Genomic DNA, 17,383 nt, shown 5'->3' on the forward strand with positions numbered 1-17,383 from the left:
GGAGGTCCGCCCGCCAGGTCCTGTAAACGCCTGCGGCTGGCTCCGAACCCTCCCGACAGCAAGAACCTCGCATCACGGAGACACCCAGTCCTGTTGCTTCCGACCCAGGTTGGCGCCCCCAAAAAGACCCGCAGGGATCAGCCGAGGGCTAGTTGGGGAGCGTGTGGACGGAAAAGGGGTTTTATGCACAAGAACCTCACAGCGCGATTGACCTGTTCATACATTCCCGAGCAGGTCATGGGGGGCAGCCATCCCCAGGCACGGAACACTTTTAGTCAAAGGCTTATTTTTGCCGTAGCGAGCCCTGTCCCCCGTTTCTGTGCATCTAAGGTTAGCACACCTCCGACCCCTGCTGACGTGACCACCCCCAAGGGTTTATCCTGTCATTCGACCCCCAGCTGGCTTTCTCCCACCTTCACGTGCTCTTCCTTCTGTTCCCTCCCTAATCTCCAATGCAGAAAAGCTGCAAACTGTTACTCTGAGTAGCAGTTGAGATCTTGCTTCCCAACATATGCTGTAGGTTTAGCTCAAATAAACTCATAAAAATTATCTACTGGTTTGGATTGACTGGTTTGGTCAATAAGCAGATTGGAGGGGGACCCCTGGTAGAAAACCACACTTCAGGGTGTTCTTTGCCAGAATGAACCTTGGAGTGGGTCCCTTTAGATCAGCGGTTCTCAACCTGTGGGTCTCGACCCCTTTGGGGGTCGAACGACCTTTCTTCACAGGGGTCGCCTAAGACCATCGGAAAACACATATATAATTACATATTGTTTTTGTGACTAATCACTATGCTTCAATTATGTTCAATTTGTAACAATTAAAATACATCCTGCATATCAGATATTTACATTACGATTCATAACAGTAGCAAAATTACAGTTATGAAGTAGCAACGAAAATAATTTTATGGTTGGGGTTCACCACAACATGAGGAACTGTATTAAAGGGTCGCAGCATTAGGAAGATTGAGAACCACTGCTTTAGATGCTATAGATGTAAGGCAAGTAGATACCCAATGTTAGGGGGGGAAATATATAAAACAACTTTTGTTACAGTTTATTCATTTTTATTTTCGTCTACATGCTTGAAAGTGGCTAAGAAGAAAGAGGTGGGCAAACTTCTGCATCTGCTGAGAAGCCTCCAGGGAGAAAAAGGATTTAAATTGTGACCCTTTCTCTTTTGAGTTTCAAACAGTTATTTGAACAAGGCTCTGTTAAACAAAGACTTAACTCTCACAGATGAAAGTTGGTTTGTTTGTTGTGTTTTTTGAAAAAGGCTTTATTTAGCCAAAAAGAAGGCCAGTCTTGGGGGATGAAATCCAAAACACCAGCAGCATACATTTCTGTCATCCTGGAGTTTGCAATCATTTTTGTTTTTTAATCGTTTTATTTCAGAGAGAGGGAGAGAGAGAGAAACATCAATGATGCGAGGGAAACATTGATCAGCTGCTTCCTGCACGCCCCCTACTGGGGATCAAGCCCAAAACCCCGGGCATGTGCCCTGACTGGGAATCGAACTATGACCTCCTGGTTCATGGGTCGACGCTCAACCACTGAGCCACATGGGCAAGGCTGCAATTTTTTATTTACCAACTGGGGGGTGGAGGCGTGGGAGAAAGATGTAAGCTGTCTGAAAGCCTTTGCATTAGCTATAGGCAGAGGGGGTGGGAGAAGGTGAGGTAGCGCCAGCCCTGGGATTGGTACAGAGCCCGCAAGGAAGAAGCGTCTGCTCCTTTGGACTGGTGGGCAACAGTCCAGAAAGTTCATGCACAAACAGAAGTGGAGGCTCCTGGAGTTGGAAGGTTCATTATTTGGAATAATTGCAGAAGTAATCACCTGGAAATTACTCTGAAGTTCCAACAGACATATGAATATGAGCAGTCTTTTGTTAGCTGGTCCACAGTTATTAACAGGCTAACTGTTCTGTCTCGCACTCTCTGGCTGCTATAATTTAATTTAGAATACCTCCGAATTTCCTCCTTGTCAGCTCATAGACTACAGTGGTCCAAATAAGGACAGCTAGCTGGAGAAGACACTCGGGACTCTACGGAGAAGATCACTACAAAGATAATGGAAGTTGGAATAGTAACCAACATAATTTTGGAGAGTCTTAAGGGAGGGCTAATTTCATACACAGCTTGGAAACTCTCAGACCCTGTCAGAAAGTCTATGACACTGGAAAAACCCTGGTGAAAACAAATGCATGTCTAAGCTAATAAGCTGTGTAAGGTGTAGGGTGTAAAGAGCTGAACAAAAACAATGAGTGAGAGATTAAAAAAAATATTCAAAATGTAGGGAAAAAACGTTATGCATAAATTCACCTCAGTGTTATTTATAATAGTAAAAAAGTAGCAATAATCAGTCCTTTGTAAGGACATGGCAAAAATAACCAATGGTATAACCTAATGGAATAAATGCAACTATTAAATTATGCTTATGAAAATCATAATGCAAATAAAATGGCAAAAACTACACGTGATATTATGAGAAGTGAAAAATCCGGTTACAAAACTATGAGTTTTTTAAAAAACACCAAATAAAAAAACACTGGTAGAAAATATACCAAATTTTAATAGTTATGTAGAACAATTTAATTATGGATTTTTTCCCCTACATTTTCTCTACTTTACAAATGTAGTTAGAACACATAACGAAACCAAAACATTAACTGTAAGTCCTAAAACTCAACAGACTCAGTTGCCAAACTGCCAAGTTATCTTTATTTTGTCAAGATATTTAACAATATAAAAAAGTTCATATTTCTTCATAGTCATACCTTTTCCCAGCTTTCAAATTTTCAATAGTAGAAACAGCCAAATGCTGCTACAACACAGAACAAACTGTCCTACAAAACAGAAAACACACACACAAACCCAGAATGTTAGGATAAGTAAAGAGTTAGGTTTTCTGAATGTAGAAATAAAATAAAAATGAACGAGCTTTATGTAATACATATTCATAAAATAAGTATTCCCAATTTTTTCTGATTTATCAAAGAAATAATATATGAAATTATTTTAATTTCTTGGAGTAAATGTTTTACCCATCTCAAAGAACTATATTATAGTATCACACATAATAAAAATAACAGCTCCGTGTCATAAATCCTGGATAAGTGTAAATGGCCTCTGGGTGTTTGTTCTTAATTTAGAAAATTCATTTGTCCATCTTTTTGCTCAGAATCCTAAAATGCTTTCCAGATCCCAGTTAAACTTTGTAAGACACTTTTTAGGTATTTCTTATAGGAACTCCACCTGCCTCAGCAACTCCTGACCTACCAACCTCACCTCCAGCTTGGCAGTGATGAGAAAAAATCTGCTCAAGTACCTGATTGTTAACCAAAAGCAAAACCCTTTGGTTAGCCCAGTTCCCTGGCTCCCGGGTGGGATGACTGAGCTGAGTGCTATCTGAGGTGAGGGACCTGTTTTTGTTTTTGTTCTAATTTTCAATCCCTCATGCACTGATACTTTTGTAAAATACAATAAAAATGAATAACGAGGAAAACAAAATGAAAAAAGAAATATACAAATACAGCCTAAAAGTTTTATTATTAGATTTAATGGACATAAAATTACTTTGTCAAATTCTTATAAGAGTTTCTAAACCCTTACACTCAATTTTTATACTGATCTCGTAACGGAGCTCATGGCCCTGGTCTGTGGCTCCCAGTTTGCCTGGCGCTGTTCCACAGTGTCACCCAGAGTTCTCCAGCAGGACTGAGCCGGGCTATCCACTCTGGGGGGCAATTGTCAGCTCAAAAGCATATGCTTTTCTCGCCTCTCACTTCCTCATCCTCTACTGGTGCTTCCCAAACAATAAAGTGCTTTAAGCTCTGAAAGTGACACCTAAACACTCAACCAACTGGACTAAAGATACATACAGTACACAAACTCAGCAACCCAAACCGGCTCTCAAAAATGACTGTTAGACACCGCACCCTCCAACCCTGTGTTCTAAAATCTGATCCTGGGAATATTGATAACTAAAGTTTTATACTACATATTTGTTAATTTGAATATTGTCTGGCCACCACTGTTTATAGCTCTCGATAGGCAATAACCATGCCTTTTATTCCTAGCACCTCCAGTACAGAGATTGGCACATAATATAGAAGCTCAGAGTTATCTTTTGGATTAATGAATTACATTGTATAGCGACTCAGGGAAATATAAATGTTTAACTCCAAAAAGCAGGAAAAACCACCACCTTAACTTGAAATCTTCCCCCAGAGAACTGATAATTGAAGATTTACATAATACTTCCCATTGTTCAGCCCTTGATCCCTACGGTAGTTGAGCATAATATGAAACTTTGGTAGGACCATAGAGTTTTAGAGCTAAAAGGTACCTTAAGATCTACTACACAAGCAGCTTCCAAATCTGGCAGTAAGCACAACCATGTGAGGAACTTGTTTAAAAAAATCCTTACCAAAGGACATGTTTATTGATTTTAGAGATTTTTTTAATCCTCATCTGAGGCCATGCTTATGGATTTGAGAGAGAAAGAGAGGAAAGGAGAGAGAGAGACACATCAATCAATGTATCAGAAACATTGATCCATTGCCTCCTAAATGCGCCTCGACTGGAGATCGAATCAGCTGAGCTACCTGGCCAGGGCAATGTGGGGAACTTTTTAAAAATTCAGATTCACTGATCCAACCCCAAGCTTATGTGATTAGAATCTACTTGAGCAGGACCCCAGCATCTGTATGTTAAACAAGTTCCTCAAATAATTCTTAGGCAAGCCACAGCCAGTCTTTGGGAAAATCTAGAATAGTTTCCTAATGTTACTGACACAATCAGATAAAAGTCCAATGACTTACCTAAAGTCATTCAATTAGAAAGTTACAGAGCTGGAAATGGAACCTCTCTCCTAATTCACTCAACCCAGTTTCTGTTCTACACTACTATACTTAATTCTGACTCTACTAATTCACAACCTGGGAGCATTTGGACAGAGGAAGCAAGTATAAAACATATAATTAAAATTTATAAAACATTCATGCCAATAACTTGCCAATGTTTAAATGAAAACTCTTTTGAAAAATTCCTCTTTATTTTTGCCTAGTTTTGAGAAATAGCTTTAAGATAAAGTAATTGTTTTGATTAGTGAAAGAAAAATCACCTTTCCTCATGGAATCCCTGACATCCAAACTTCTTTGCAGCTTAGCAAAGTGCTATTTGGCTATTAGCACTGAACAATATGCTATTCCCAAATTCAAACTTGTGAAGAGTTATGTTATCTGTACACATATAGGTCTCCTTGCCTATAAACAGCACACTAGGTTTCTGCTTTATGTTTAGTAACACAAAAAAAGAACAGTAAAGACATCTCATCCAGGAGTCTGAGACAAATGTCTAAAACGAAAGTGTGCTCACATCTCAATAAATATTAAGTAATTTCCTCTGGAATGCCCCCATGTCCTTTGAAAGAAAGAAAAAGTTCCCAAATAGACTTACATTCATAAAAACATCATGAATGTAGTTGTCAGTGTCAGCATCCCAGAAACAGCGGGCAGCCATGCTAAAAAATCAAAGATTGGAGAATTACCAACAATATAACAAGGACCTGAAACATATATCTGCCAGCAGCAAAAGTTTTCCTTGATACGTTCTTTTAGATCAGTACTTCCAAACCTTTTTTTAGGCTGGCACACAGGAAAGCATATTTGTACAGCAGAGTATACAGTAAACTAAAGGGCCTGGGCTGATAAGATTGCTTGCAGTTGGAGGTGACCAGCCCAGGGGTCTAGCAGCTTCAGACTCTGACTAGCTGCCTGATAACTAAAGGGGTCACTACCTTGAAGTTTTTTAAACTGTGTGGGAAGCTCTGTTACATAGATTACTTCAGCTAAGATATTTGTGTGTATGTGACTTTTAAAGAAAATAACACCTGCCCTAACCAGTTTGGCTCAGTGGATAGAGCGTCGGCCTACGGACTGAAGGGTCCCAGGTTTGATTCCGGTCAAGCACATGTACCTTGGTTGCGGACACATCCCCGATAGGGGTTGTGCAGGAGGCAGCTGATTGATGTTTCTCTCTCATTGATGTTTCTAACTCTCTATCCCTCTCCCTTCCTCTCTGTAAAAAAATCAATAACATATATATTTTTAAAAATAATAACACCTAAGAATTATGACTAAAATAGACTTAATTCCTTTACAATAACATGAGAAGGTAAGTCTGGAAAGGATCTAACAGAGTGTTTACTCCAACCTAGAAAAGAAAGGGGCAAACTATGAACTAGAATTCAATCTTCTAACTAATTCTACATCCAGTATTACCTATGCTACTTTTAAATTCTCAATTTGGCCATTCTCTCCAACTTTGGGGTATGGAAAAAAATGTCAGTCAAAATAAAAACCAATTAAAAATGCAAACAATTTAAGTTCCCAGTAGTATTAGATTGGTAAATGAAATTAGGGTATTTCTTGGCGACAAAATTGCATGCAGCCATTAAATATATGTTTTGATGCCCTGGCCGGTATTTCATTCTTTCTGAAAAGCAAATGGAAAAAAAATATCCTCAGGTGAGGATTTAAAAAAAGATATTTGCCCTAACCGGTTTGGCTCAGTGGATGGAGCGTCTGCCTGCAGACTGAAAGGTCCCAGGTTCGATTCCGGCTAGGGGCATGTACCTTGGTTGTGGGCACATCCCCAGTGGGGGGTGTGCAGGAGGCAGCTGATCGATGTTTCTCTCTCATCGATGTTTCCAACACTCTACCCCTCTCCCTTCCTCTCTGTGAAAAATCAATAAAATATATTTAAAAAAAGATATTTTTTTATAAAGTAACTTCAAGAACATGAAAAGATGTTCACAATATAAAATTAAGTTTAAAAATTAATTATAAGTATTTTACATTTTTATTAAATGTATATGAATGATTCACCAATAACATCAATTTACTGCTTACTTTGTGCCAGCCTCTGGTCTAAGTGCTTTACATGTATTAACTCAATCTTATGAGTTAGGTATTATTATTATTACTAGAGGCCCAGCGCACGAAATTCGTGCACGGGTGGGGTTCCTAGGCCTGGCTGGTGATCAGGGCTGATCAGGGCTGGGCTGGAGAGGAGGCAATGGTCGCTGGGCTGGGTGTGGAAGAAACGGACGCGAACATCGCCATCATTGGCACTCTGCCACCATGCAGTTCCCTGCCTCCCCCCTCCTCCTTCCCTTGCCACTGCCGCACCGCCACCACGGGCTGATTGGGGCCTGCCGGCTGCAGGGAGGGACAGGGCACGGGAGGTTGGTCACCGGCCCCAAGGAGGGAGCCGGCCTTTGGCCCCCCCTGGGAAAAGGGCCGCATCCACCACCACTCACCCCCGGTTCCCCGTCCCAGCCCGGGGGCCAAGGGGAGGGACCGTGGGAGGTTGGCCAGCTGGGGGAGGTTGGCTGTGGGAGCACACTGACCACCAGTGGGCAGATCCTGCATTGAACATCTGCCCCCTGGTGGTCAGTGTGCATCATAGCAACTGGTCATTCCAGTCACTTAGGCTTTTATATATATAGATACCTATTTAATAAACATGAAAACTGAGGATCAGAGAAATTAAATAATCTTGTCCAAGATCATTCAAATAGTAAGTGACAAAGCTTCACTTTGAACCAAGGCAATTTAGCTTGAAGTCTGTAGTGAAAAATATACTGTATTATATTGGTTCGTTTTTGAAAGTTTTTTTTTAAGTTTTACACAGAAGAGCTCCCCCTAACCTAATATTTTTCACATTCTTTAAAAAGTTCTGATTCCAAGCTCCAAAAGTAACAATATGAAATACAGTGGGGCCTTGACTTACGAGTTTAATTCGTTCCGAGACCGAGCTCGTTAATTCAAATTACTCTATCAACTCAATGCAAAAAATCGGCGAGAGACAGCTGGTATCTCAAAAAACTCGTTAGTCGGGACACTCGTAAGTCAAGGCCCCACTGTAAAGTCAATCTACTTAATTGGCCAATCAACAAGTATTTATATAGCAACTACCATATGTTTTGAAAGAGAAAAATCTAGCTCTAGCCTCAATTCTCAATTTAATTAGGTGAAAAAATTAACACACATCAAAGAATAAGATAATGAATAATTGTGCTAACTTATAGGTTATTATGTTTAAAAGGGACTGTAAAGTCTATCTAGTTCAAGCCTCCAAGTCCAAGTTGCACGGTATTTGAATTAAATCTGTAGTAGTGCTACAGAAATTTAGAGAATTTAGAGAGGAGAAAAACCAAAGAAGACTTCATGAAGCAGAAACAAGTGAAGACATAAATATAAAAATTTAGCCCTGGCTGGTGTGGCTGTTGGTTGGGCATTGTCCCGTGCATGGAAAGGTTGCCAGTTCAATTCCCAGTCAGGGCACATGCCCAGGTTGTGTGCTCGATCCCCGATAGGGGGCATGCAGGAAGCGGCCAGTCAATGTGTGGCTCTCACATCTCTCACATGGATGTTTCTCTCCTTTCCTCTCTCTCTGAAAATCAATTTTTTAAAATTAACAAATATTTGTTGAGTATCATGTATGAACAAAGTGCTAGGTGCAAATGATACAGAGATGCATAAAACACAATCATTGCCTCCAAATTGTGGACTCTACACCATTTCCCAATAATGGTGTGTGGAAGGCAACCAATCAATCGATGTGTCTCTCTTACAGCAATGTTTCTCTCTGTCTCTCCCCTTCCCTTCCACTCTCTCTTAAAACCAATGGAGAAAATATCCTCGGGTAAGGATTGACAACAATAACAAAAAGATAAATCTGAAATATTTGGGTCATACCAAAACCCTGAAATATAGAAAAAAGATATATATATATTTTTTTTTTCATAAAGTTGTGTTAAAAGGATTTAGAAATAATACAATGTAACAGTTTGTAGCAGCTCAGCACTCCCTCCCAGATCAATTAGAAAAACTGGATAAAATGAATCAGAGCTGCTGTAGCAAACAGGACTAGGGGAGCCAAAATTCCACAGAGGTGACCCGCTAAGGCAGCGGTAAACTGATATTCTGCACTGGAGTTCTCCCCGGGGCGTTTGCTAACTCTAGGCACACAGCTAGAGGCTGAGAATATGGGTTTTGTCCAGGCACAGACCAATTACTCAGCTGGACTAGAGAGATAAAATTACAGGGCTAGAGAGATAAAATTGGAGACTTGCAGGGCCAAGATCCCCTGTAAAAAAGGAGAGAGCAGAACCGAGCTTTAACATCACATGGTAGGTTCCCCCTCACATGTGCTGAATTCTGAAACTGTGTAAGTAGGACCTAAAAAACTAAGAATGGTGGGGACAATAATATCCTCTCACCAAATATGTCTATGACCTAACTCCCAGAACCTAGGGATATGTTATAGTACATGGCTAAAAGGGTTTTACATGTATACGATTAAGCTAAGGATCTTGGATGGGGAGAGTAGCATGGATTACCCAGGTGGGCTCAATGTAATCACAGGGTCCTTATAAGAGAAAGAGGGAGGCAGGTGGGTCAGAGCCAGAGAGAGATTTGAGGATGGTATGCTGCTGGTTTTGCAGAGGGAGGAAAGGTTGATGAACTAAAGAATGCAGGCAGCCTCTATAAGCTGGAATAGGCAAGGGATTGGATTCTCTGCCAGAGCCTCCAGAGGGAATACAGCCCTGCCGACCCTTTGATTTTAGCTCAGTGAAACCCATTTTGATTTATGATCTCCAGAACTGTAAAATAATATATATGTGCTGTTTTAAGACACCAGGTTTGTAATTTGTTACAGCAGCAATAGGAAACTAATGCATCAAGGAAAAGGGCTCTAAAATGAAGAGTAGTTTTATGCTGAGAAAACAAGGACTAAAAGTCAGTACTTGCTGGAGTGGGGTTCAAATGAATGCTTCAGGCTCTTGGTTGAGAGACCTGGAGAGCTACACTCAAGAAAGAAGGATGCTTAATTCCCACAATATCCTTGTGAAGGGGGCATTATTGTACCCGTTTCACAGATAAGAAAACAAACCCAAAGAAGTTAGGGGAGAAGCCCTACCTTGTATCATGGTTGTGAGGACTAAATAGGATGACATTGCTAAGGGCTTATTCCAGTGCAAGTCACAGAGAAGATAGTGGTAAGAATAGCAGAATAGCAATAATAGCAGAAGATGTAATAGCCGTGACACCCTTGTCCTATTGAGGTTGCTTGACTATCATATGAGTGTCAATGACGAGGCCAGCTACACAGTTTGCAGGACCCAGTATAAAATGAAATTGTGGGGTCTGGCCAGAGGGAGGGAAGAGGAGGGGGAGGGGAGGAGGGGGAGGAGGAGGAGATAGAGCTTTATCAAAACTGCAACAAAACCTCAACTCAGCTCAGTAACTGATTGGATTAAGGTGAGCAGCCCATACCCTACCTGAATCACAAAGGAAATGTAAACCCTCTCTGAAAGAAAACAATATTATCTGGAGGTATACAAGTTGTTGTTTTTTAACACAATGTCAAGGATTCAAACTAGGCATGCCAAGAGACAGAGCCATATGAAGGATTATCAAGAAAAAAAATCAATGGAACAGACTCACACCTGATCCAGGTATTAGAGTTAGCAGAAAATGACTAGCATAACTGCTATGACCAAAATGTAAAAAGGGAGGAGAGAAGAAGGGTAGAGAACATAGATTAAAGATAAAGAATTTCACCAAAAAACTAGAATGTATAAAATATTTAAATGGAAATTCTGGACCTGAAAAATATAATAACTGAAATTAAGAATTCAGTAGGTGGCTTTAACAGCAGATTAAACACAACAGAAAAAAAGATTGGTCAACTGAAAGACAGGTCAATAGAAAAATATCCAGCCCTGGCTGGTCTGGCTCAGTGGATAGAGTGTTGGCCTGCGGAACAAAGGGTCCCAGTTTTGATTCTGGTCAAGGGCACTGCCCAGGGTTGTGGGCTCAATCCCCAGTGGGGGGCATGCAGGAGGCAGCTGATCAATGATTCTCATCATTGATGTTTCTATTTCTCTCTCCCTCTCCCTTCTTCTCTGAAATATATATTTTTTTAATTATTGTTTAAAAAAAGAAAAATATCCAAACTGAAGCACAGAGAGAAAAAACAAAAATTTAGTCAAGAGCACAGGAGACATGGAATATAGTAAAAAGATCTAAATACATGTAATTGGAGTCTGAAAAGGAGAGCAGAGCCCAGCTGGTGTTGCTCAGTGGTTGAGTGTCAACCATGAACCAGAAGGTCACCAGTTCAATTCCCAGTCAGGGCACATGCCCAGGTTGCAGGCTGGATCCCCAGTAGGGGGTATGTCGGAGGCAGCCAATCAATGATTCTCTCTCATCATTGATGTTTCTATCCTTCTCTCCATTTCCCTTCTTCTCTCTGAAATCAATAAAAACAATTTAAAAAAGGGGGGGCGAGCAGAGAGCAAATAGAACAGAAGCACTAGTTTAAAAGATAATTGCCACACCTGGCTGGCACCCAGATCTTAGTTTCTAATGCCATCCTCCAATAAAATGAACCAGGGCTCCTTGGAGAAGTGGCTGATTCTAGGCTGGGGAGGGAATGAATAATGGAGTATCTTATAGTGCAAGTAAGTAAGGAAGTGCTCAAAAAAAAAATCACAAGAGTAGAGTATGACAAAGGGACACAGGAGTCAACTGAAAGAGCTCAAATGGTCAAAGCTGGAACACTTTCAGTAACAAAATTAAGTAATGCTGAATTATAATCCACAGTCTAAAAATCCATGAGTACATACTGAAATAAGTAAATGACTGAATAAAGAAATAAAAGAAAAAGAGACAAATCTGTGCTGAAATTTTCCAATTTATGTAGCTACTACTCTGCCCTGAAGGAGGTAGAGCATAACTCCCTGCTCCATAAGTGTGGGCTTCACATAGTGATTTTGTATAGTATGAAAGGGAAAGAAAAAGTAACTTTACACGGGAAAACCTGACAAACATTACCTGAGGCACAGAGCAAGGTTAACATTAATGGTAATATGTCATGTTGATAATATGTACCCTGATATGATATGTTACGAAGAAAAAAGCACTTTACCTCTGTGATCTTCCTCCCAAGAACCTATTAGCCTAGATAATCACAAGCGGACAAATCCCAATTGAGGGAATTTCTACATTATACCTAACCAGGACTTCTCAAAACTGCCAAGGTCATCAAAACCAAGGAGAGTCTGAGTAACTGTCATAGCCAAGAGGAGCCTAAAGAGACATGAAATGTGATATCCTAGATAAGATTCTAGAACAGAAAAAGGACAGTAGGTAAAAACTAAAGAATTAAGTATGAACTCTAGTTAATAATAATGCATCAATATTGGTTCATTAGTTGTGACAGATGTATCATTAACATTCTACTATACTAATGTAGGATGTTAATGATAGAGGAAACCAGATGTGGAGTATCTGTACTATTTCTCCAACTTTTCTACAAATCTAAAACAATCCTAAATAAGAAGTTTATTTTTAAAAAGATAACGGCTAACTGTTCCATAAAAAGACCGTATAGGCAAAGCGGCCCTAAAGGGCAGAGACCGAAGAACGAGACGGAAAAGTCCAGTTTATGGGTTAATAGGTTTAATAGAGAATTTACAGGAAACACTTGTCTTGACTGGCTGCAAAACAGTCAAATCCCCATCTTTCCCCTCCAAGACCACCATCTTTCATCCCCACTCAGAGACAGACCTACATGCTCCAAAAGGACTGCATGGGTGGCCAGGGGGGGACAAAGAAGCCAGATACCAGCAGACCCTGGTACTGGAGGGAACTAAGAGAGGTAACTTCTGGAGCTTCTTGCTGCAGAGGAAGAAGTAATGGAAGCTCTGTGACTAGATGGAAACCGCTGGACACATTCCAGAGTCCACCCAGGAGAAGGGGAAGAGAGGTCAAAGGTCCGGAATCATTCACTCAGAAACTAAGCAGGTGGATTCACTTCAAGATGGAGTCAGCTCTGTCCACACACTAAGAATTTCCCCAAGCTTATACAAACAAGATTCAATGGCCCACAGATTCCATGGGCTCTGAGAACCCCATGCTAATGAATAAGAAGAAAAGCATATACACCAGCGTAAAAAAAAATGAGGAAAACATTCTAATGTGGCTAGAAAGAAAAAAGACATCACCTCCAAAGGAACAATAAGACTTATAGCTGACTTCTCAACAGAAACAATGGAAACTGGAAGACAGCGTAATTATATCTTTAAAGTGCTGCAAATGGAAGGGCACGTACATTTCCTTCTATCTCTTTTCCTTAAGGAATGTAAAGTAGTACTGAGCCATCTTCAACCATGTAAAGGAGAATACAGCAGAGCAACAAGACAGGAGAGCCTATGTCCTTGACGCCAATAAGGCACCACTCCATGCTTGATCTATTACCTGGTGTAGTATGTTTTGAGAAGAGATATATGCCTTCTGTTTTACTTAAAAATGAATAAAAAGAATCAGGAGTTAACTTGAAGAAACTACTAATTGCAAAAGATGGGACAATTTAGACATCAATAAGGATAATAACCACAATGGATTTAAACACATCAAATATATTTAAAACCATGGGTTCATAGATAGAAAAAAAGAGGACTCATTGGTAACCTCTGGAAGATGCTAGGGAACCAATTCATTATTCTGAATATTATTAAAATTATCCTCCCTTCCCTGTACAAGCTAAACCTCATTGCAATGAAACAGTTGAAAGAAAAGTCATTCTTCATAGAATTTCAGCAAATAAATAAAGAACAATGGTAGAATTAGAAGAGCACTATTTTGTAACCTCTGATGAATAATGGATCTAGGACAACTGCTAAAACTATTAGTGGTAAAGCTGATAGGGAACTTTACAATAGATGGATCTGTCTGACAACATCTGAACTCTATGATCAATCTTAACAAAAAACGGACAACCAGACATTTTCTGCCTCCTGATGAGATGCAATAGGATGCATACTAAATACCTATGTAATATTCTTGCCCAAAACTCAAATGTCCAACTGATTAAGATTACATCTAACTACTTATTTACAAGAAAAGAGGAGATATAAGACATAGTAAACAATACCAGGCAGTACAATCAGAAAAATGCCAGAATATAGGTAGGACACTCTACAAGACAAACTACACAATTTCTTCAACAAATAAATGGTAGTAAAAAAGACAGAGCAAGAGCAAAAAGAGGGAGAGAAGTTATATATTAAGAGAAATTTAAGAGATTATCAACCAAATATAATGTGTGGACTTTGCCTGGATTCTAATTTGAACCAACTGCAATATATATATATATATATATATATATATAGACAGACAAACACATACACACACGTATATATGAAACAACTGGGGATATTTGAATGCTAATTAAATATTTCATAATATTAAGAACTAACAATATTTAGATGTGATATTTTATTATATTAAAAGGGTCCTTATATTTTAGAGATATATACTGTTGTATTTACAGATGAAATGGAATGATGACTGGGATTTGCTTCAAAATAAGCTAGAGGGGGCAGTGCATATATAAATGAAACAACATAGGTATGTGTTGATAACCTTTCAAGCCAAGTATAGATCCATGGGATTTCCTCAGTCCCTAGACTTGCATATGTTTGAAATTTTAGACAATAAAATTTTTAGAACCAGGCGGGTAGAGGGAGGCCTTGTATGCCATGCTTTAGAGTTCAGCCTGATCACATTAACCAAGTCAATTTAAAGGAATTTATACCTGACAAGATTTGAAATAAAGTCTATTTAGAGTCTGTGGAGAGAAAGTAAGGTGTACTCCTGGGATATTGGTCTAGTATGCAAAATGAATTGTGGAGGAGGGAGATCAGAGTCCAGGAGTGCTGATAAGGGGCTGCTGCTAAGTATTCCTGGCATCCAGATTACAGTGCATGCAATGGGAGAGAGTAATGGCTACATAAGATAAAAGTAGACTCTAAAGTTTGAAGCCTGAGTCAGTAGGACCTTGGTAATATTGTGAGAGACAAGGAAGTTAAAGTGACAGGCTGATTTAAGGAGAGGAAGGGAAAGAAATTTGGAACTCTTGACATGTTAAATCTGGGGTGACAGAATAGGAAAGTATTTCTGAGCCTCTCTGTGGTCAGAAAATCTCCTGAAGCCTTTTGAACAAATGGTAGAGAACACCATGGTGAAGAGTACTGTGCTAGGAGTCAGACGTCTGAATTCTATTAGTGACCCTGACAACAGCCATATCTATAATTTCGAGCAAATCATGCTGAATCTCTTAAGTGTCATCATAAAATAGGGGAACTAGACACTAGAAAATATCTGTAGTGCCTTTCAAATTTAACATTCTATAGTGAAAATTCTCAGTGATATTATCTACAAGGTATTTTTAAATTCATTCAACAAATATTTTAGCATTTTCTTACAAAACTAGAGACCCAGTGCACAAAAATTCCTGCACTCGGGCGGGGGGGGGGGGGAATCCCTCAATCTGGCCTGCGCCCTTTCGCAGTCCAGGACCCCTCGGGAGATGTCCACCTGCAGCTTAGGCCTGCTCCCCAAGGGATCGGGCCTAAGCTGGCAGTCAGACATCCCTCTGACAGCGCAGGAGCCCTCAGGAGAGGGCTCTTGCCACCACCGCTGCACTTGTAGCCATCAGCCTAGCTTGTGGCTGAGCAGAGCTCCCTCCTGCATTGAGCGTTTGCCCCCTGGTGGTCAGTGCGCATCATAGCGACCGGTCATTCCCAGTTGTTCCGTCATTAGGATCAATTTGCATATTACCCTTTTATTTTATAGGATACTATACTAGGCACTGTTTACAAATGGAAACAAGAGATTAACACTTGTGCATGGGAAAAGACAAGAAATACATATTTTGAAATCACCCATACAGAAATGACAGTTTGAGGTCATGAGAATGAATGAGCTCATTGAGAAAGCATATAGAAGAGCAGAAGAATAAGAACTGAGCCTTGAAGAAAGCTCATAGCTGGGGATAGAGGGAATAAAGAGGAACCAGTGAAGAAAAGAGAATAATCAGTTAGAAAAACAGGAGAGAAACAAGTTAGACAAGTGACATCAAGGCCAATAAAACCAGAGTGAATTTTCAGAAACAGAAGCCCAGGCAAACACAAGAGCTAAGAAAGAGCTTTTAGATTTGCTAATAAGGAGGTCTCAGACAATTTTAAAGAAATTTATTTTGGATAATGGTAGGACCAAAAATTGGGAAATAAGGACTATGGGAGGAAATATATATATATATATGGTCTCATACTTTCTTTGGGAACATTTATATATATAAAAGCTAAGTGACAGGACCACCAGAACGACCAAAATGACTGGTCACTATGACATGCACTGAGGCTGCCAACCGGCCCAATGGGGGTGGGCCAACCTCCCACAGACCTTCCCCCCAACCAGCCGGCCCTGATCGGCCCCGATTGGGGTGGGCTGGCCAGACCCCACCCATGCACAAATTCGTGCACCGGGCCTCTGGTATATACATAAACCCTAAAACACTTATCAGCCTACAGATACTATGAAAGTGAATTACCTAATGAAGCTCACCCAAACTGTCAACCTCACTGTTCAGAACCAGGATCTCTTGGGTTCACAGCTGCATTTTGTTATACTGTCCTTTACTCTCACTTGCAAAACAATCATACTGAATTGTGAAGAGGATGAATACCTCATAAGAAACATAAGAATGGAATCAAGAAGGAAAAACAATGCCCTAGCTGGTTTGGCTCAGTGGATAGAGCCTCGGCCTGTGAACATAAGAGTCCCAGGTTCAATTCCAGTCAAGGGCACATGCCAGGGCTGCAGGCTCAGCCCAACGTGCAGGAGGCAGCCAATCAATGATTCCCTCTCATCATTGATGTTTCTATCTCTCTCTTCCTCTCTGAAATAAATAAAAATATTTTTAAAAAATAAGGAAAAACCAATTACTCACAATACTCCTTCACCTCTTTGTTCTCCAATAACTACTTGCACCACCATTTTATATCGGTCAAATCCCATTGCTAGAAAGAAAGAAAAAAACAAGAATGTTATCTGTAAGCAAATATATGGTAAAATTACTTAATGAAGGCAAATTTGCCTGGAAAAGAACATAAGCATTCAGTCTACAAGCACTTACTGAGTATGACGATAAGTTTGGGAGTCAGAGATACCTGAGGACAAATCCTAACTATAAGCTTAGTATGTAACTTTATACAAGCAAAATCCTGAAAATTCTCACTAATAACAAATCTGGAGAGAAGAAAACTGAATGGATATGTTTATCTTCCCTGGTTTCTGACCAGGGAATAGTGGAAACAGTAACAACAACAAAAATGTGATATGGGCAAAGTTGAAACAGAGCTAACTCTCTTTAATGAAAGTAAAAGCTTCAGGATTATATAATAAACTAGAGGCCCAGTGCACAAAATTCATTCACTCGACGGGGGGGGGGGGGGGCCCCCCC

The 17,383-nt window shown here is 40.1% G+C and overlaps 1 protein-coding gene and 1 long non-coding RNA gene across 2 annotated transcripts in view; one reads left to right on the forward strand and one right to left on the reverse strand.

The window, feature by feature from the left end:
- Positions 1 to 6: 6 nt before the first annotated feature.
- Positions 7 to 546, forward strand: LOC106727295. Its single transcript, XR_001363464.1, has 2 exons — positions 7 to 108; positions 235 to 546. It is a non-coding gene; the product is annotated as an uncharacterized LOC106727295 (long non-coding RNA).
- Positions 547 to 2,671: 2,125 nt separating this feature from the next.
- TCTEX1D2 (Tctex1 domain containing 2) overlaps positions 2,672 to 17,383 on the reverse strand; it is a gene marked incomplete at its 5' end in the record, with an annotated part of 17,154 nt that continues 2,442 nt past the window's right edge. The window contains 3 exons of the mRNA XM_014545235.1: positions 2,672 to 2,847; positions 5,462 to 5,525; positions 16,871 to 16,940. Of these exons, the coding sequence (XP_014400721.1) occupies positions 2,800 to 2,847; positions 5,462 to 5,525; positions 16,871 to 16,940 (182 nt within the window). The remainder of the gene's footprint in view (positions 2,848 to 5,461; positions 5,526 to 16,870; positions 16,941 to 17,383) is intronic.

This window comes from Myotis brandtii, unplaced genomic scaffold (assembly GCF_000412655.1).
Source record: "Myotis brandtii unplaced genomic scaffold, ASM41265v1 scaffold4, whole genome shotgun sequence".
Lineage (NCBI taxonomy): Eukaryota > Metazoa > Chordata > Mammalia > Chiroptera > Vespertilionidae > Myotis > Myotis brandtii.